Here is a 22,193-nt window from a genome sequence, read left to right on the forward strand (position 1 = left end):
AGATTTCAACAAAACCTGCTTTTCTTAATAGATATATATACTAGAATACATCTATATAGCTTAGCCTGAAGGTTTTCTTAATCTATGTTATTCTAACAAAATGTGTAATGCTTAAGATCCACTTGTGGATATAAAACAAACATCTCAAGGTTGGAATAGTCGTTTTAATATGAAGATACAATGTATGTTTTTATATCAAAATGAAAAGAACATGAATGTTTACTAAAAACTAGTGAGAGCATAGTGATATTCCTAATCTTGTGTGAATGAGACATACTTAATCATATGAAATAACATTCTGACTATGCAAGGTCGTTTCACCTTGACTCGAAAAATATTTTTAAAATAAAAGGCTTAGGAATGACAAGATAAAAATGAATGTTAAAAGAATTATTTTGCATGAATTAACCACAATCTTGGAAGAGGTCAAGATACATGATTTTTTTGGAGGATCCTTGACATTGTCACATGACACTTATTTTTGAGCTAGACTCAGAAGGATCTAACACATAGGTTTGAGCTAAAAGAAATGATTTATATTCTATTAGTTTGACAAATGAATAAATTATTTGTATTGTATTATACACAAGACTAGGTATATGATTATGTTATGAACATACCATAAGATACAAATTGAATACATGGTTAAGTCATTGGATGACTTAACCATAACGGAAACACTAATACTACATCCTCTCTCCCAACAAAAAAGAAGCACCCCTTGGTCTCCCTCCCATTATGATCAACGAATAAGAGCAAAGGAAGAATACCCAAGAACAACTTTGATTTGTTGGTGTCTAGCAAAATTATGTATTTGTTTGTATGGATATCGATAGTAGCAATCAATAACATTAAAGGATCCTACATAGTAATGTATGCATCCTAAACATCTTATGGTTAATGTTTATAAATTGTCATACGTCAATGCACTTTTTCGCCGGTCCGAGCATCCTGCCTTTGGAATCCTACAACTTCGATTCAGAAGGATATCTTAAATATTGTATAGCTATTATACGTTGTATATAGCCTAGGGGACGTCTAGTACCGTTACCGTTCTTTGCACTTAACAAATATAATAACATAGATAAATTATAATAAAATAAAAAGTTTATAAAGACAAATGATTTGAGTTGCGGAAAACAAAAGCAAAAACAAAACTTAGAAATAATGATCAAAATTAAAATATGACCAACACTTATTTATCCAAAGTCCAAACAGAAGCAAATCACCAACTATATCAACCAAACTTGTAGCTTACTCAAAATAAAATAAACCAAAAATTCCATAAGTAACACAACATGATCTGAACTCCAAAACACTATTCATCAATCATATTGAGTATCTCCAGATCATTTTCTCGAGACTCAGTGAACATCCTAGTAAAGGATGGTAGTCTTTTATGGTCTTTTAATCAATCGCATATCGTAGTTCATCGTGCATCACCGTAAAAAGAATTCAATTTTAAATCCTTTAAATTATCTTGTAAAGTTTCAAATCTTGAAATAATCCCTTGTACAAGAAGTTATTTCAAACACTTATCTTCTTCGATTTTCGTCGTCATCATCATCTAACATGACATCATCATACTGTAAGAACAAATTCATGGCGAATTTGAATCAGATGATCCAAAACTAGTATCTCTTCTGTATCTAAGTTGCAAAGAAACTTGACGTTCGTATCTTAATTGTCGATAAAAATTCTCAATAAACATCTCAGCTCTCTTATCCACATCATCTTCTTCAGGAAAACTCATGGTTCTTTGTATATGAAAGCTTCTCGTCTTCTCCAACACCTTTCCATGAGAACAAGAACCAGAATCACAATGATTATCATGTTCTTGTTCTTCATCATCGGAGGATGACACTATTGCTGTCAACCCTAGTCGCTCCCCAAAGCTCAGCCGCCGGCGACTGCCTGAACGACCTATGAAAGAGGAGACAGCGCGCCACCGGTTTACATTTGAGTTCATAAGAAAAGTGACCTTCTTGACGACTGTTCTCAGCCTGCTTAACAACCTCCATCTGCTGTTGTCTTCTTCCATGTTTTCTGAGCGATTTACAGAGATAATTAATTAGTTTTGATTATATAGATGGGTGAAAACGAAATGGGGTAGTTGAAATATAAAGAAATCGATCATGTTGAGTTGAGTACCGGAGAATTTATAAGTAGATACGTCGAAATTGAAAGAATGAAGGGAGCGTGGAAGAAAGGAAAACCAGCTGGTGATGTATGGCAGCTTCTACTACAAGAGACACGGATTCAAGCACGTTGTAAATTAACTAGGTTAAGTAATTAGAATATACGGAGTACCCAATGTGTCGAGAACATGCATGGAGATTTAATAAAAAAAATATGTTAATTTCATAAATAACATCATTTTAGGTAAATAAAAATGATTTAAATATATGAAACCTTTTGATTGATTATTTCAAAGAATGAAATTACTTTCGTGGGGGGCAAGTTCGGAAAGGACGAGGTAGCATACAACAAATTTGACTTCCAAATAAATAAATAAATGAAATGGCATATCTTTTTCTTTATTTGCTCGAAATCTACCAAGAAGGAGAAGATGTCAAAGAGCAAGCAACGTAAACAGTTCGATATATTTTATGTTAGTTACACCGTAGAGTCATCATTTTGGGAGTTCATTAAGGTTATATGTAGGAATTTTGTGGATATATACCTCAATTAGTAAGTTATTTGGAAAATACAGAAAAAATGTAGTGTGTACGATCTATATGCAATATACATTCATTTAGACCATTTATTAGTGTTGAGAAAATTTGACACCCTTTCTTCCCAAATTCTATTTAAGGAGATATATGAAGGGAAAGTGAGGGATGTCGAAGGAAATTGTATTTCCGAGTTTCATTAATGGAAGAAAAGTGAGGGGAATAAAAAAGATTTTTGGAGCCATATTTTCCTTCCAAATTGGGAGGATTTGGGAAGAAAGTGAGAGGAAATAAAATCTTTAAGTTTTATTTTATTTTTCCTCTTCGGGAACACAAAAACTTAAAATTTTCCATTTATGTCTTTCGAACTCGGGAACACGTGTTTTCTTCCCCTCCCTTTCTTTCTGCCAATATTTTTCTTCCATTTTCTTTATTGAATTAAAAAAAAATCAGGAACAAGGTGTTAGTCCAACGCACAGGTTACCCACCCCCTTGCCTAGGGGCTAGGATCTTCTCGACCACAATCGTCTGCCTTTTGATAGTAATCGAAAGGATTTGGGACCTAATCCTTTTAAATTCTTTAAATCTTGGATACAAATTCTTTAAATCTTGGATATGGGTCTTGTTAAGGTGGTTCACGATTGTTGGAGGGATTCTCATGTTGTTAAGATCCGTATCTGGGTCTAAAATCGTTCTTCTTTCATGGAAAATTGGGTAGCTAAAATGTCATATTATCAGTGGAATAAATTTACATATATTATTATTTAGTATATCTGTATTTGGTTTGTTTTAATAGAAATAAAAAATTCTTCTACATTTTCTTCGTACTTGTCATCATACTCATTATATCAAAACAAAAATCAAAATCAAGAGAAAAGAATAAAAGAGATAACTAATGGTATCTAAACGTTATTGATGTGCACATGGAAGGCGATGCAAACATGGGAGGCGAACCACCAATTTTGTTTGAAGGAAATTACGAATGGGTGTGACTGGTTGCGAACGCTCGCAAGCTACCATAGTTGCTTGCAGTTCGTTGCGATTTAGCTCATTGCGATGTCATTCGTTGTGATGTCGTTTGTTGCAATACGGTTCATTGTGAAGGAGAGTTTGGTTGTGATTGGCAGTCCGAGGGAGTTGGATGCGAATGAGGGGTTTACTTATTGACCTTGGAACTTTAAGCCTCTAAAGTTGAAAATACAGCTTGGAATTTCAAGAGTCGTTTTTTACTGCTGGAAATGTTTTCTTTTAATAAAGTCTTTATGAGTAGTTTTAAATAAAGCCATTAATTGGCATATTTATTAGAGTGACTTTTTTATTATCTTTGTAAGGATATATAAAGCCATTTCAATTTCAGCTGTAGGGGGTGTTTTGAAGATATTGAAAACTGAATTATTGTTCATTTTGAGTTGTTGCGACGATTCAAACATTGATCCTTATTAGAACGCGCCTCTTAGTATTGATCTTGAATTCAAGTTATTAGTTCTTAACTTATCTTCGCCGAATTTCAAGCTATAGGTCTAGTTTGATCTTCAAATCTATCATTTTTCGTTATTTTGTTCTTGTCTTTTAATCAATTATCCTTTGCTCCGTTGCAAAATTCAAGTTTCCATAAGTTTACCCTCCAAACACATATCATAAGTGATATAGCCTAGTTCTCATCAGCGACCGGTCAAGATGAATTGGTAAAACCCTGAGTTACTTCACAATCTACATGAAACTTTGAGGAATATAGTTAAGGACCAACCCAATCGAAGGTTCCCAAGACGAGAGATACACCGGGCAGAAGATTTGAAGATTAATGAGTTGACGAGATTTGTTGGGGGTGCCGATCCAGAACGATGCATGGATTGGGAAAGGAAGATGGACTGAATGTTCGCGTTAAAGGAGTTGGAAGACGAGAAGAGCTACAGATATTCAATTCTGAAATTGAGTGCAGGAGCTTAAACATATAGTATGCTCAATAATCATATTAACGTGATATTGGTTAATTAACATATGATACAAAGGAGTCACACTAACAACAACTTGATAAAATTGATTATTTATTAGAAATTGGTTTTGATAAATATTCAATAAACTCTTATAATTAAATTGGAAATTATTTATTTCTAGGAAATAATAATTTTCATTAGCAAGTAGCATGTTATTTCATATGATATGAATTAATAAGTCATGTACAACATTTTGGACCATAAGGATTTTTTGTCTTTTACCAAAAGGTTAAGGTTTATATTTTATAAACTTGATTTATAAAATATTAAGCTTTTGTCTTCTTTTGGTGAAGTATGGCCGAAAATGAGAGAGAGGTGATGAGAGATGGTCTTTTGATTAGTTTAATCAAAAGTAAAGGCTTTCTTTCAAGCATGGGGGACACCATGTCTTAGGGCATGAGTTGTCTTAAAGACTTAAGACCCTTTGTGTAATATATACACTTTATGAGGCTAGCATTTGGCTAGCTTTTCCATATGTCCAAAACCGTAACATGCTTATGCAGGGTTTCTCTCTCACTTTTGATCATCTTATGAAGATATTACTTGCTTTTATACTATCTTGAAGTTCATACTTTGGTTATGATCTTCAAGCTTAAGATTTAAGAGTTTTAGACTAGCATCTACATCAAGTTGACCCATTGTTGGTGTCTCTTAAGTTCATCATTATTCATCATCTTCCAAGCCTCCCAATAGGATCCAAAGAAGTACAAAGGTTGTTATTTGTTGTTCTTCTTCTTTGGTTGTGTTTGTTTTCTTTCAAAACTTTGCAAGAAGATCTTGATGGGTTATAAACTTGTTTTATGTTATTCAAATCATCAAGTCTTCCATTGCTAAATATTATGTTTTTGAAACTAGTTTTTGAATAAAAACCCAACAATTGGTATCAGAGCCACATTACAAGTTTGGTTAGATTTTTTTATTTTTTGAAATCTTAGTTTTTTGAGAATAAGGATAATTTGGTTTTGTATAAAAACAAGTTCATACATGTTTTCTATGACACCTTTATAATTGTTATTTTATGTGACAAAAGTTTTAATGCATCTTTTGTCATTTAAAGTTGTCTTAGAAAAACAAAGATTGTTTAATGTGTATGTTGATATGTATGATGTGCATAAACTAGCCAAGGACCATAGTGTTTGTTGTGTTGGTTGTTTTTATTATAAAAATGGTTGTAATAATTTATTTATTCATATGGTATGTAATAAATTAAATAAATTAGTTTTTTTGGTTTATTTTGTAAAGTAATAGATTCATTTTTATAAATAATTTATTTGTACAAAAATGTAACAAGAAATGAAGATTGAGCATTTTGAAGACCAAAAGGTAATTTAGGTTGTCCCCTCGATATACTATCAGTGTGTTAAGATGCCCACTCCATGGGGATAGTAAAAATCACAGGTGATCACCAAGAATCTAAGGAGTGCTACAAGACCTTAATGAAACCTTCAACGGTACCACGACAAGCATAAAAATTAAAGAAGGGGGCACGATGTGTGCTAGAAACAAGAGAGTAGGATGTGAAGGAAGTGCCCCTAAGTATCGAGGATCCTGAAGCCAAAGTCCTCATATGATCCTCATTACCATAGCATATGGAGCAAGAACTAATAATGTTCCAAAAAGATAGAAACGAAACGTTTTCCAGGAAGCACGGGGACATGATAGGTATAAACAAAAATATTATAACTCACAATCTCAACATTGATCCTTCTTGCAGACCAATACACCAAAAAGGAAGGAAGTTTGCACCGGAAAGAAATCAGATCATCCAAGAAGAAGTAGAAAAACTTCTTAAAACAGGGATGATCAAGGAAGTAAAGTTCCCAAGGTGGCTAGCCAATGTGTTCGTAGTACAAAAGAAGAATGGAAAATAGAGAGTATGTGTGAATTATACGAATCTAAAAAGGCTTGCCCTAAGGATCCTTTCCCCCTGCCACATAGATTACATGATAGATGCCATGGTTGGCCATGAATTGCTAATATTTGTGGATGCATCAATAGGGTTCCAAAAAATTCAAATGGAACCATCTAACCAGGAGGATACCGTGTTCATAACCCTAACATGTATATATTGCTACACTGCTATGCCTTTTGGTCTTAAAAATACAGGTGCAACATACCAAATGTCGGTTGACCGAATGTTCAAGAATAAACTGGGGGACACCATGGAAGTTTACATCGATGAAATGTTGGTAAAACAAAGAAAGAAGAAGATCACCTTAAGGGTCTTGAAAACACCTTCAACATACTAGATGAATACAACATGAAGTTGAATCTTTCCAAATGCCATTTTGGAATGAGATTAGGCAACTTCCTTAGATACATGGTGACTAAAAGAGGAATAGAAGCAAGCCTAGAGAAAATAAAATCCATCATCGATTTAAGATCCCCATCATCTTCAAAGGATATTCAGAGACTAACAATAAGCGTAACAGCTCTAAAAAGGTTCATCTCAAGATCCTCAAAGAGGTGTAATCCTTTCTATGACATCTTGAAGAAGAACAAAATATTCGAATGGACTAAAGAGTACGAAGATGCTTTTCTAGAACTTAAAAATTATTTAACTTTTGCACCCTTGTTGTTGAAACCACTAGATGGAAAACCACTCATCGTATACCTTTCAGTATCCTCTAATGTTGTAAGTGCAGTTTTATCCAAGGATCTCAATAGGGGCCAATATCCCATATATTATGTAAGAAAAAGTCTCGGAGATCCTGAGACCATGTATTCCCATCTCAAAAAACTAATACTTGCATTAGTAACTACTTCCACAAAATTAAGACACTATTTTGAAACACATACTATACATGTGAGAACTAGTTACCCCATCAATAATGTTATGCAAAAACCAGATAGGTAGGATGGAAAAGTGGTCTGTGAAGCTAAGCACATATGACATCAAATTTGAACCACTATCAGCAGTAAAGTCACAAGCACTAGCATGATTTGTGGCTGATTTTAGTGATGATCTACAACTTGAAGCAGAGTTGGAAAGCAAGGAACTCCAAAAAGAAGAAATCGTGGGAAGATGGACGCTCTTCACTAACGGATCCTCAAACTTTAGAGGAACATGCCTAGGGATCATACTAAAATCACCACAGGGGGACATCACCCGAGGCAGTCAGCTGTGAATGAAGGTTTGTGATGATCAGGTACACTTCAAGTATGAATAACAAACGTAAAACTAATCTAAGCAAAATCATCAACAAAATGTAAATAACGCAGATGTTCTCCAAATTGTTTCTTTCAGCAAGAAAGAGTTTTTGTCTTCACCAAGAAGACGGGCTTATCACAAAGACGATTGACACAAAGCCACGATCATGTGCACCATATTAGGGTTTGCCCTAATCTTTTATATATATACTAATCTATACATGTATATCCCATGATTGATGGGATTGTATCGAATCTATACTAAGAACCGATCTTATCATAAAGATACTGGATCTGTGACTATTCTATACTTATCTATATCATTAACTAATATATAAAAGATTTAAAATAGGATAACTAAATTGTAAGCTGATGCTGATAAGCTTGATATGATGGTGTTGTCGATGTAGTAGATGTTGACGCTGATCTATCAGTGTGTCATGTGTTTGACTCATCAGATCATAAGGTGTGATCTTACAGTGAATTTGATGCAACTAACAACAAATCTGAATACGAAGCATTGATCATGGCATTACAGTTCGCCAAGGCTCTTCAAATCAAGGATCTTCATGTATTCATTAACTCCTTATTATTAACTAATCATTTTAACGTATACTATACAGTAAAAGGCGAAATAGTAGCACTATACCTCCAAATACTCAAAAAGTTGGCCTCCGAATTCTAAGCTTTCAACCTAACCCAAGTTCCCAAAGAAGAAAATGTTGAGGCAGACACACTAGCCAACCTAGGATCTTCCCTTAGTGTCCCACTAGAAGTCAGGATCCCTATAACCCATATACTCATCCCGATGACAAAAGATCCCTCCAACAAACCATATGATCCCAATCACCATAACCAAACAACCAATGTGGCAATAATCGAGGATCCTGATCCTCAACCACTTCCTCATGATCCTAATTGTCAGGATCTCAACATTCAGGATCCTCCGCATCACTCCAAATCTTGGATCCAGCCCATTGTGGAATATCTCCAAAATGGCATAATCCCAAGAGAGGAGAAAAGTAACGGAGCATTCAAGATAAGGGTCTCACGATTTGTGATGATCTAAGGAAACCTATACAGGAAATCCATGGCAGGCGCAAACCTTAGATGCTTAAAAGAACATGAAGCTATAAAAGTCCTAAAAGATATAAACGAAGAAGATTGTGGCAACCACATTGAGGGCAGATCCTTATACTACAAAGTGTTAAGGACAAGATACTACTGGCTAACAATGAAAAAATATGCCTTTTTATACACGCAAACATGTGATGCGTGCCAAAGGAATAACAACATGCTCCATCAACCTACAGAACCGTTACATCCTATCATCTCCCCTTTGTCGTTCATGAAATGGGGAATGGATATAGTTGGCAAGTTACCAAAATCTCCTGGTGGAAAGGTGTTCATGTTAGTGATGACGGACTACTTCTCGACATGGATAGGGGCCGAAGCCTTTGTTCAAGTGCGAGACAAGGAAGTAGTCTCATTTATCAAACGAAATATCTTGACCAGGTTCAGGATCCCTGTTGAGATCATATGCAATAATGGATCCCAACTCATAAGCAAAACGAATATAGACTTTTGCACGAGTTAGGAGATTAAAATGATAATTTCCACTCCTATTCATCCTCAGGCTAATGGTCAAGCTGAATCCAGCAATAATATCATAGTCAACAACTTAAAGAAGAGGTTAGATGAGAAGAAAGGAAGAGGGGCGGAGAAACATCCCTACGTCCTATGGGCAGATAAGATCACATTAAAGATGTGACATCCCCATTTTCACGGCTAGAAAAGACTGATTTTGTTTATGCTTTATAAAAATCAGAGTACTTCTTTTAATAAAAATGTTGCAAAATTTGTTCCCAGTAAAACATGATAAATACGTTATCAAAGCATTTCCGAAGAAATGTATTTTTATTCCTTTTTAAAACATTGGGATGTCATTGTCAATACAAAAACATAAGCATAAACAGAACTTACATTCATTTACACTAGTGATCTACACCTCTTTAATCTCTCAGTGTAATGTAACTTCGTATTGGTACCTATGATTCAAATAAGCTTGGGTGGGTCAGGTTAGGAAACCTGGTGAGTACCTAAGGTTTTCAACCCACAATAATATAATTATTATGTTTAAACATCAAACAATCAACCCAATTACTCATCCCCATTATCTTCTTTACTCTTAAGGACCTACCCTAAGAATTAGCTATTCCTCGCTCAGTCATTCCTAAGGATCATCCTAAGGAATCGGCATGAAATCCATCGTTGCCAGGTTTTACTCAACAGGCACTAAGTCGCATAGTTTCCAGGGTTTACTCAACAGGCACTAAGTCGCATAGTTGTCAGGGTTTAGGCACTAAGTCTCATAGTCGCCAGGGTTTAGGCACTAAGTCTCATAGTCGCCAGGGTTTATACAACAGGGTACATCTGGTGAACACACAGTTCAAAACATATGGTGAACACGTAGTTCAAAACATATGGTGAACACTTAGTTCAAAACATATCGTGAACACTTAGTTCAAAAATACCTAGTGAATACGTAGTTCAAAAACACCTACAAGTTACGAGCCTGCTAGTGTTCAACTGGACTGTCTAGAATCGTCCATGGTCGTCATCTATACTCCGCTAGATGGCTAGATCATATTAAACATTGAGGCCTCTCATCATTTTATCACACATCAACTATTTCATCTACCCATGTTTTACTCAACATTTTCATAGATATAAAATACATATACAATTTAAATCGTTTAAAACATGTATAAAATCGTTCATCCCGCATAAATAACAAGTATACAGATAATATGCACACACACAGCACGTAATTTATATTAAATACTTCATATCTATGTTTAATATGAAAGTAACTATGCACTCACAACACGTAATTTATATTAAATACTTCATATCTATGTCTAAGATGAAAGAGACTCTGCACTCACTTGTTAAAGTGGTGATTCCAAACTCGGGCAGCGCTTCGCTTCTAACGATTCTATTTTCCTTCGATGAAACCTAGCATTATTATTGCTAAGTTTTAGTCTAATCTTTATTGTGACTAATTATTATTCTAGATTCATCATTAACTCAAAGTCTACTTCATGATCTATCAAGTAAGGAACAACCAGGTAGGATCATATCAGAGGTAAGGTCCGTTTAGTATACGAAGTATACTGTTTGGAAATCCCACTTTAAACACCTCACTAAATCACAGCCTAGACATCATCCCCATAAGTAGATCAGTCAGTATAAAGACTTGGAATCGGTGATAAATCATGTTTTTAAGTTCATAATAATGATAATGAACTTAAACATAAGTTATACTTAAAGTAGGGTAAGCATAACTCACTTACAGCGGGTTTTTCTCAAAACTGGGCTTCGGTGAAGCAGAGTTTCTGAGCCGAAAATCTCTTCTTCTCATATCCGTCAGGCGCTCCGGGGCTTCCGCCTCGTGCTAGGGAGGTTCCTTAGGCTTTTCGGGGGGGTTCGGGGCTAGAGAGAGGTTCTAGAGAGAGGGGGAAGTGATGGGAGGTGTGAGGAAGAATGGAGGCTTCACCTCTTATTTATAGGGGCTGGAGGTTCACTCACATAGTGAGTTTTATGATGCTCACATTGTGAGCCAGCTTGGGCACCAAGTCACAGCCTGGTGCTGACACGTGGCATCGCACATAGGGTGGTAATCAGCCGATTTTCAAAAATTCACAACTTTCACATACAAGCTCCGTTTTCGACGTTCTATATATCCACGCATAGGTAAGAATAAAATCTACAACTTTCATTTTAACTTCGTCGACTAATTCTTGACCGATCTTAAATTTAACAGTACAAGGAGATTATACTGTTAAATGACCGCGTAAGATTCGTAACTTCTTCATACGGACTCCGTTCATCTGTCTTTTTATCGTTGACTTCCTATTAATGAGATCTTCAATTCTCATTTAGGTCACGTTGGCCAAAAACCGCTCGATCTCAAATTCGAGTTTCGGGTTGTGTACTGCTAAGTCAAATCTTAGAAAAATCATAACTTCCTCATACGAAATCAGATTTGGGCGTTCTTTTTATGCACACTCTCGGTTTAACGTATACTAAAACTTTTGTTTATATTGCTAAGGCTAAAAAGTCATCTATCGTAAATTCACTATTTACGTTTCCCAGTGTCGTGCTGGTTTTGCCGCGAAACTTCGACGGGCCATAACTTCTTCGTTATAACTCGGATTTTGGCGTTCTTTATATGTACGGAATCCATGTAACATATGCTACAAATTTTATTAAGACTGTTCCTTATAAATAATCTTCCATCAAAAACTCATTTTTTTGATGCTCATTGTCTCTAAATTGACTAGCCCGGATCTACAGGCGTTACAGATGACAACCACTAGCCAAATTCTATACTCCTTGGTGTCTGGAGCAGAAGATGTGATCCTTATTAAAGTAGTAATCCTAAAGGAAATATATCAATTGTTGGATCAAGAACGATAGGATCCTAGCCCAATATCTTGACACTATCAATGAACTTAGGGATCATGACAGGATCTGCATTGCTGCTCATCAACATAGGATCACTAAAGCATATAACAAGAATATCAAAATTAAAAGGTTCCAGGTAGGTGACTTGGCACTTAGGAAAACATTCCAAAATACCAAGGATCCCAATGCAGGCAAATTGACACATAAATGGGAAGTACCATATCTTATCGATTCAAAAGTAGGAAAGAGGGCATATTGGTTAGCTACTCTTGAAGGGAATGTTTTGCCAAGATCCTGGAATGTCATTCATCTAAAAGGATGCTTCATGTATGTTGCATAAATCACTTTTGATGAACTTAAGGTACATTCTCTCTACCCTTTACTTCTATCTGTTTCTTTACCCGTCTAAACACCATTACTAACTTAAGCATCAGAGGGGGGGGGGGGTTAGCTAAGCTAACACCCACCCCAAGCAAATGTTTTCCATACGCAGGAACTCAAGGATCCTGATACAATGACGATCCTGACATTAAAGGATCCTAGCACTCAGGGATCCCAATAGATACATCATTTTGTGATCTTAACGACTGCAATACGCAAGTCTTCTAGTAACTACGAATAAAGAATGATCATCTCTCTTATGATTAAGGGTACTTAATCTCCTATAAGACTTAAAGAGCTAATTACCTCTCTCATACGAGTTAAAGTTTCTACACCTCCCTTGGACGCATAAAATCTTACTATAGGATGTGGATAAGGGGATCATTTCATGCTTCAGTAACTTGGTAACCCTCTTATCTTTGGGATCATTTCTTCTCAAGTAATTTCCTAAGGTTTTTAACACTAATGTGTTATTTTAAGTTGGGATCTTCCCCAATAATTTTCTAAGGTTTGTAAAACTAACATGTTATCTTAAGTTGGGATCTTCCCTAATAATTTTTTAAGGTTTATAACACTGGCGTGTTATCCTAATTTGGAATTTTCCCTAATTATTTCCTTAATTTTATAACACTAACGTGCTATGTAAAGTTGGGATTTCCCCTAGTAATTTGATGAAGTTTGTAACATTAACATGTTGGGATTTTCCCCAGAAGTCTGCTAAACCTTTTCATGTTTTCATAAGATGGGATTTTCCCCAAGAAATGTCTAAGGATTGCATCATGATTACAAATGGGGATCATTCCCGTTTATTCTCTGAGTTGGGGTTATTCCTAGTTAATTCCTAAGGTCGGATCATCCCCGCTTCGCTAAGTGCAAGCTCACCAAAGATCTTCTATGATGAACTCCTAAAGCAAGGATCCTTTCGTATCATACTAAAGAAAGCATAATTTCAGACTCCTCCTAAAATCAGAAGGTTACAAAAAGCCAAAAATCACCAGGTTGTCCAAAGTTCCTATAAGGTGTGAACTTGTTAGGATCCTAATTATGTGAGGATCCTCGGAAATCCTGTCGTTACCAGCATCAACTACTTAAATGTATAAAGTAGAAACGGGTTGCCCAGCAACCCCAAAAGTGAGATATTGTCTTACATAGCCAAAACTTTAAAGTTATTTTTAACTAAATAAAATCTAAGTTGCAGAATTATCACCACCTCCTTGAGCGACCTCCCACTTCTCTCCTCCCTTTTTTGGCTGCAATGCAGTATATTGACTGGGAACAATAGGGTCTCCAGTTAATTTGTCCAAGGCCTCACGTCATTCAGCCACATTCCAGGATCCCGCATTCTCAAGATCCTCCGCAAGCTTAATTTTTGCCTCCCAAATAGCAACAACACTCACCTTCACTTTCGTAATGACCCCGCCCATCTTTTGCAGGAGCTCCTTGTTGATTCCCTCCTGCTCCTTTAAAGCATGATCTGTTTGAGCAAGCTTAGCATTGAGATCCTTACAGGAGCGAGAGACGTGTTCAGTAACCTAAAAAGAACAAAGGTAAGTAGAAAATAAAATTAAATGAAAAGGAACACAAGAATGCTTACAGATTGGGTTTCTTTAACGCCTTATCTGTTCCAAGATTCTCAAGATCCCAGACATCGGATGGTTTCCTCTTGCAAGATGTCAGGATCTTCTTAGTAAGATCAAGTTGAGTCTTCGTAGGAGGAAGAGAAGGAGGGATCTTTTCCTTTTTCACCACAAGCAGGCTACTAGACATGTCATCTTCAAGCTCATATAAGACAAATCGAGTACTAGAGTGAGTGTTCTTGGATCCTACATATTGAAAAGGATCCCTATAAGTTCAGGATCCTAATGTCAAAATAGATAAATAAACTAAGAAGGATCCTTACTGGTGGCTATTGAAGCTATGATGGATGAACCATGTTGAAGGCTAGGACACTTAAACTTGAATGATCTGACGTCTGCAGATAAAGCAAGAAAACTCGTGATCATGTTCTCGATGTCCTCAACGACAGTAAAAGCTTCTCCAAACTTGAAACCTGCATCAAAATAAACAAAATAAGAATGGTAAATCCTTGGATCCTCAAGATTAACAAATAGATCCTACCTTTTTCAACCCAAGCGTTGGGCAAGAGATCCCCACCATCAATAGAATCGCGCCTCACAAAAAATATTTTTCCTTCCAGGCTCCATCATTATTTTTTTTAGAATAAGAGGAGGCTTTTTGGTCTTGACCTTAAGCAGAAAACGTGAATTCCCAAAAGTAGAAAGTCCATTGACATAAGCCAACTCAGCAAGGCCTGTGGCCAAATTATGGGAATGGTTCACTCGATCGATCTAGTATATAATCTTGTAGATGATGGGTATTACTTGAATATACGAAATATTGGTGGATTGATGTAACACTCTAATCCAGGTATTTATCTCTATTCCCTTTAAATGAGATTTTATTGCAAAATTGGTCCCTTTCGTACGTTGGGCGTACTTATAAGTACACTTACCGTACTAAGCAGGAATGATCACGGAGGTGAACCACGTACGCAGGGCGTACGTGGCAGGTGACTAAAAACCCTAATATTCGGACTTGTGACCTATTTAAGCAACCTTTCACCATTTGGATCAAACACTAATCATCCTCCATAGCCTCATTTTGTCCTTTAACACTAGATTTTCTTGTGAGAGTGATTCTTGAGCTTAGAGAGTGTTTTGGTGGCCATTTCAGAGAGCATTCAAGAGGGAGAAGGTGGTGATAAAGTCTTGGGTGTCATTAAGCTTCTAGATCCTGCATCAAGTTCATCTTGAGGAACTTCTAGAGGTATAAAGTCATATCCTTGTCATTCCTTTTGTTAGTTTGAGATAGGGTTTTGCTATGAAGTCCCTTATTGGTTAGTTGTACCCTCTTTTGTGAGTTGAGTAACTCCATAGGCTCGGATTGTTAGATCTAAGCTCTTTGAGCAAGCTTAATGCATAAAGGTGCCATCTTGAAAGTTGTACTGAAACCATGCATGAGTTTGAGGTCTCATATGAATTCTTAATGAGAAGAATGAAGATTTGGAGTCCCTTATAGCATGCAAGGGCATAAAGTTGCCAACTTTATGACTTAAGACGTCTTAATGAGCTCAGATCTGAAATTGGATGTTGAAATCCCAAGTTTTAAGCTCTTAATGATCGATGGTGCATCTTCTATTTTTATGATGGGCATAACCTAGTGTACGTTGCGCGTACATGCAAGAGGCTTAGTACGCTAAGTGTACTGGAGTGGCACGCTGGGCATACGCACCCCAGATGGGTTTGGGCTTCGTGTGGACTTATATGCTTCTGGGCCTTATTTAGCGTTGGGCCTAGTCCCATTAGTGATAGTAGTTTGTTATTCCGAGTTGGGCCATAGTTGTATTGGTTGGTCCTTATTGGGTCATGTAGCCCATTAATAGTTTTACCTTGGTCCTAGGCCCATTAGTAAGGGTGAAACCTTTAGGTCACCATGAAAGGACTTAGGCTTAGGTCTTTGGACTCTTTGTTTATGATGAGTTATAATCCTAATTTAGGGTTATTTTTTCCGTTGTTTAGTGTGAGGTATCAGACTGTTAGGCGAGCAACTTTTGTGTTCAGCAGACTGAGGTGAGTCTCCCCACCATACCAATAGGTCGAAGGCACCAAGGTCGGCCTATTACTTATTATGAAGTCTTAATAGTTGCATGTGCAGTGAATGTGTTATTTCTCGTGTGACGTGTTTATGTAAAGACTGTGGGGGGAGCCCATGGCAAATGGTTAAGATCACGGGGGGAGCCCATGGCCCATGGGTGTAAGACCAAGGGGTAACCCATGGAATTTCGGATGAAGACCATGGATGGAGTCCATGGCATTCTTGTGTGTATGTTTGCATGGAATTATGTAAATATATGGATGGGTATGTTTGGGAAAACTCACTAAGCATTAGCTTACAGTTTGTTGGTTGTTTCAGGTACTATGGGATCTAAGGGCAAGGGCCCGACATGATGGCGCAACGTGCACCCTCCAGTATTTTTCACCACTAGTTGTTAGGACACTCTGATCTTTCTGAATAATATGATTATGTATTGGAATATTGGAAAAAATGTGATTGGAATTTCTAAATATTAAATGGGAATTTTTAATCATTAAATGAAATTTTTTTACTTAAATTTTGGGTTGTTACAATTGAATGAAATCGGAAACGATGCCCGAAAAAGGGTATTTGAGACCCAAAGAAAAGGGATATTCAGGGAAGCATACCCAAGAAGGAGAAACGGAATCAAGCTGAATAGAAGCTTCGAAGGACCTGAAGATTACGTTGGAGGGAAAAGCTTCATTGGCTTTAAGAGACTGCATATCTTTAACATCAAAGGAGTAGACCTCATCATAGGCCAGGATCCCCTGATCAATGAAGTCGTTTTCGGGAGGGGCAATAATGCTAGCACGAGAACGGGTTGCCTTCTTGCCCATGATCGCAAAAGAGGAAAAAATGAAAGGAGAAGAAAGAAAAGGTAGTTACCTTTAGAGGTTACCGGAGATGATCAGAAGAGATATTGAAGAAGGTAAAAGGAATCGACATGTTTACCCTATTTAACCTAATGATAGAGGAGAGACAATATCATTTGACTGCATCATGATTACTATTGAATGGATAGATCCTATCCGATTAGGGTTTAAAATTCAAATCTCTTATCTCTTTTATTCATTATTTTTTTAAATTATACCTCTAAATATCCGGAAAATAACATTAATATTTCGTGAGTGTAATTTGGGGGTAATTGTTAGGGGCAGTATCCATAATATCCCTAAAGTCACATGATCCTTAAATATATTGCAGGATCCTGACTATTATCACTAATATTTTCCAACACTTATAACGACTATATTCTTCTTTCTTTTTCTCACATGTGCATAATTATTAAACATGAGACTCATTTTCAATGGAGAGTCATCTCAACCACGAAAAAGACCTGGAATACCAAGTCAAATAATGTTCATATGCCGATTCTGGAGGATCCCGAAATTATCAGACTTCTTCTTACTTGCATTAGACTATATAAAAAACACCTGTATTTAGCACACTGAAAACACGATTAGCTTGGTTACTACACTTGTACTCATATTACTTTCATTATCTTTGTAATCTCATATTTAAATCAATAAAACAAATCAAGGTAAGTGATCATTATCACCTCCCAAGGTTTTACGTCGTAGATCCTTTAAAGGATCAAGGGCTTTCCTTGTAACTCACTTGTCGCACTTTGATCATTATTGTATACTTACATTATACTAACACCACAACCTCGCATACAACTTGGTCAAATTGCACTTGATCGATTTTTGACCAAAACAATATGACTTAAGATATAAGCCAATATTTGCTATAAAATCACATGCATTAGCAAAATTTTGGTTGATTTCAGTTTGAATCTTCACTCTGAAGCCGAAAAAAGTTCAGTGGCTTCAAGATAAGGAAAACCCTATTTACATATGGGCTTTTATGTCTAAAGCATCAAGTCTAAGAGTCATACTAAAATCGCCACAAAGGGAAATTATACCCAATGCAGTAAGTTGTGATTTTCAAGTAACCAACAACAAGGCAAGATATAAAGCACTAATTTTGGGTTTACAAATGTCCCAAGATCTTCGGATAAAAAATCTTCAGGTACATGTGGATTTTTTATTAGTTTATAACCAATTTAATAGAGTGTATGAAGTAAAAAATGAAAGTCTGGCTCCATATTTGTAGATAGTAAAAAACATGGCATCCAAGTTCCAAGATTTTGACATAAAACATGTACCTAGAGAAGATAATACATAAGCAGAATCACTAGCCAATCTTGTTTCTTTCTTCAATTTTCATTTAAACAATTAGATTCCAATATCTTATGTCATTAAACTTGCAATAGAAGACATCGAGGAAGAGGTAGCGCCTATCCAAGATCATAGACCCAAAGATCTCGTTCCCAAAGGATGGGGGATGAAAATTGTTGGCAAACTTCCCATAACAGCAAGTGATAAAGTTTTCTTGCTAACAATGACTGATTACTTTTCCAAATGGATAAAAGTTGAAGCCTTTGTCCAAGTTAAAGAGAAAGAAGTGATATCCTTCGTCAAGCGCAACATCATGACAAGGTTTGGTATCCCATCCGAAATTATATGTGATAATGACTCTTAATTTATAGGTAAAAGAACACAAAAATGAGTGCAAGTTGAGGAATCAAGATGATCAAATCTACGCATGTTTATCGCCAAGCTAGTGGTCAAGACGAGCCGAGCAATAAGATCATTGTCAATACTCTAAAAAAAAGTATCACAGAAAGAAGAGGGAGATAGGTTAGTTCTTTGGGCAGATAGGACGACAACCAAGAATTCTACAAGACAAACATCATATTCTTTGGTATTTGGAATTGAAGTTGTGATTCCCCTATAAATCATGATCCTTATAGCCTAGACAAGATTCTGCAATCAAGAAGAAAATGAAAAAATCCTAGTTGAAAATATTGACACGGTGGAAGAACTCAACGATTTTTCCAAGATAAGGATAAAAACATATCAAAAAATAATTTCTAAATCTTACAACAAGAATGTCAGAAAAAGAAGATTCAAGGTAGGACATCTTGTCCTTATAAATGTTTTCCAAAATACAACCGAAAATAGTGCAGGAAATCTTACCCCAAAATGGGAAGGTCCTTACCTTATAAATACAGAAGCCATAGATGGGGCATACTGGTTGTCCACCGTAGATGATCAAGTGCTACAAAGATCCTGGAATGCTATACATCTTAAAACTTATTTTTTTATTAAAATAAGATCTTGGTCCAAGATACGCAAGTATGTTTACTTTTCCAATTTCAATTATCTTTATATATTTTCATCCTTGATACTGGCTTTAGAGTCAGACGGGTATAAGCTAAGCTAACGCCCACCCTTTACCTAAGATCATTGTTTTCAGAAACTTGAAGATCTTGACCAAGATGTTAGGGACAAAGCATCCCTCCTAAGATCTAAGGTACCAAGATACCTTCTAAGGCTTAAAGATTAGCATCTTTCCACGATATCAAGTTTAAACACCTCGTTTGTATGCCTGAATTCTAGCTATACTCAAAGGATATGGGGATCAACGTATGCTTTAGTAACTGAGAACCTCCATATTACTAACTATATGTTAGAACTTAAGCAAAAATCAATGGAATGGCACGAGCATGTCATACAACCAGGAATTTATACCTATGCATTTAACATCGACATGTTAAATTAAGGAATAAGGGAACAACCCTAGGTTAGGAATATCCCAAGGATCCAACATTTTCATGTTAATTTATTATTTGAACATAATCATGTTCAAAAAGTTAAGAAGCATAGAACACACGAATATCTCAAAATTAAGATATTAAATCAAAATCAAAGATTTAAAGAAGTGGGTTTGACAACAAAACTGAATGTGTTATCGAAGTCCAAACCAAGGAGTTGATAGAAACCTTTAGCAACAATGCGACCTTTGTAGCGATCAAGCAGACCTTTGCTATCAAATTTATGATGATATAGCCAACGACACCCACAATGTTAACACAAGAAGGAGGAGTAACAAGATCCTAGGTGTAGTTGGAGGTGAGAACAGACACATCAACATCCATGACATATTTCCAATATGGATCACAAAGGGCTTGGGTAGTGGATTTGGGAATGGGAGAGATGTTAGTGGTGGCCGAGAGATTGAATATTTGTTTAGGTATGAGAGAACCTTTAAGAGAACGAGTGGCCATGGGATTGGTTGGAGGAGGGGGAGGGTTTGGGACCGAAAATGTTGTAGGAGACGACGATGAGTAAGTGGGAGAATGAATGGATGCAGTGGAAGGCACATTAGTAGGGAAAGTGACCGAAGCAATAGGAGTAAGAGAAATGGAAGAAAGAACATCATCGGAAAGGAAGGGGTCATACTCAGAAATATTTGTAGTAGAATAAAAATCAGTATAGGGAAAATGATCTTCATCAAATGTGACATGATGAGAAATTATGACACATTGAGTGATGAGATCATGGCAGCGGTGGCCACGATGGTCAGAAACAGGACCAAGATAAATGCACGCGGAAGATTGAGGATATAGTTTGTTAGGAGTGGTAGAAGAGAGATTTGGATAGCATAAGCATCTAAAACACATAAATGATCATAGGAAGGAAAAACAAAGAGAAGTTCAAAAGGGGTTTTGAAGGAAAGGGTGGTAGTGGGGAGAAGACTAAGAGTATGAACCGAGGCAAGAAGAGCTTCTACCCAAAATTTGGGTGTACGAGAAGCTTGAAACAGAAAGGTACGAAGAATATTATTGATGGAGCGAATGGCACGATCGGCTTTACCATTTTGTTGAGACGTGTAAGGGCAAGAGTATCGAACTCTAATACCATTTTCATTAAAAAAAATTAGCTAAGGATTGGTTTTTGAATTCACATCCGTTGTCACATTGAAAAAGTTAAATAGTAGTTATGAATTGATTTTGAACATAATTATGAAATGTAGTCTAAATAGTAAATACATCAGATTCAGCACGCAAGGGGAAACCCCAAAGAAAGTAAGAAAAACTATCCAAAAAACAATGTAGTACTTGAATCCACTAATAGTAGTATCGAGATATATCCATAAATCAAAACGTACTAATTCAAATAAATGAGAAGTTTTGGAAGTGGACGACGAAAAAGGTAACCGATAGTGCTTCCCAAGCTGACAAGCATGACAGATAGGATGTTTATTAGTTGAACTAGTAATAAAACAACGAGATTGCAAGAACTATAAAATAGATGAGCTGGGATGTCCAAGACGATGATGCCAAGTGGGAAGAGAGACATCAACACAAGTAGTAGCTAAAAGAGATGGAGCAGAAGATGAAACAATGATGGTAAAGCTCATAGTTACTATCACATCGTTGAATAAAGTTATATATTTTAAAGCCCTTTATAGTGAAACCAAATTGGTTAAATGTAACATAAACATAGTGTCAACAATAAATCTGCACACAAATATGAGGTTTTTGACCATTTTGTTTAAGAGAAGAACATCATTTAAAGCAAGTCCGTTATGTGAGTGCGGAAAAAAAGTTTGACAAATGTAAGTGACAGGTAGTATATCACCATTACCAACAATAACATATTTAGAATTGCAAGGTATTAGGGAAAGCTTGTTATCTAAATTGAATGACATGTTTGAGGTTGCCCTAGAATCCATGTAGTATGTGTTGTCAGATGATTGTTGGACCGACATCATCTGAAACACCGATGCTAAATCGGTAAATTGAGTTGGTGCAGATTGCGCATGACCCACAAAGGAGGAGCCTGGAGATGGAGGCTGATTGGGATACACCGAGGGCTACTGTGGCAGTGGTTGATGATGTAAAGTGCACGCAACAACGGGACCAGTCAGAAGATGTGGTTGTGGAGTGAAATTGTTGGGAGGGTGCTGGAAGCCGTATGCTGTGGAATGCAAGGTAACAGGAAGCTGCTACTGATTCATGAAGACCTAAGGAGGGAAGGGT

General features: G+C 36.4%; 1 protein-coding gene across 1 annotated transcript; it reads right to left on the reverse strand.

Annotated features, from left to right (window-relative positions):
- Window positions 1-1,600: 1,600 nt before the first annotated feature.
- On the reverse strand, window positions 1,601-2,041 carry LOC145064146 (uncharacterized). The gene has a single exon (XM_079011653.1). It carries the CDS (start codon window positions 2,039-2,041, stop codon window positions 1,601-1,603), a length of 441 nt encoding a protein of 146 aa, XP_078867779.1.
- Window positions 2,042-22,193: the final 20,152 nt, after the last annotated feature.

This window comes from Lactuca serriola, chromosome 7, assembly GCF_051521515.1.
Source record: "Lactuca serriola cultivar US96UC23 chromosome 7, Lser_US96UC23_V15, whole genome shotgun sequence".
Lineage (NCBI taxonomy): Eukaryota > Viridiplantae > Streptophyta > Magnoliopsida > Asterales > Asteraceae > Lactuca > Lactuca serriola.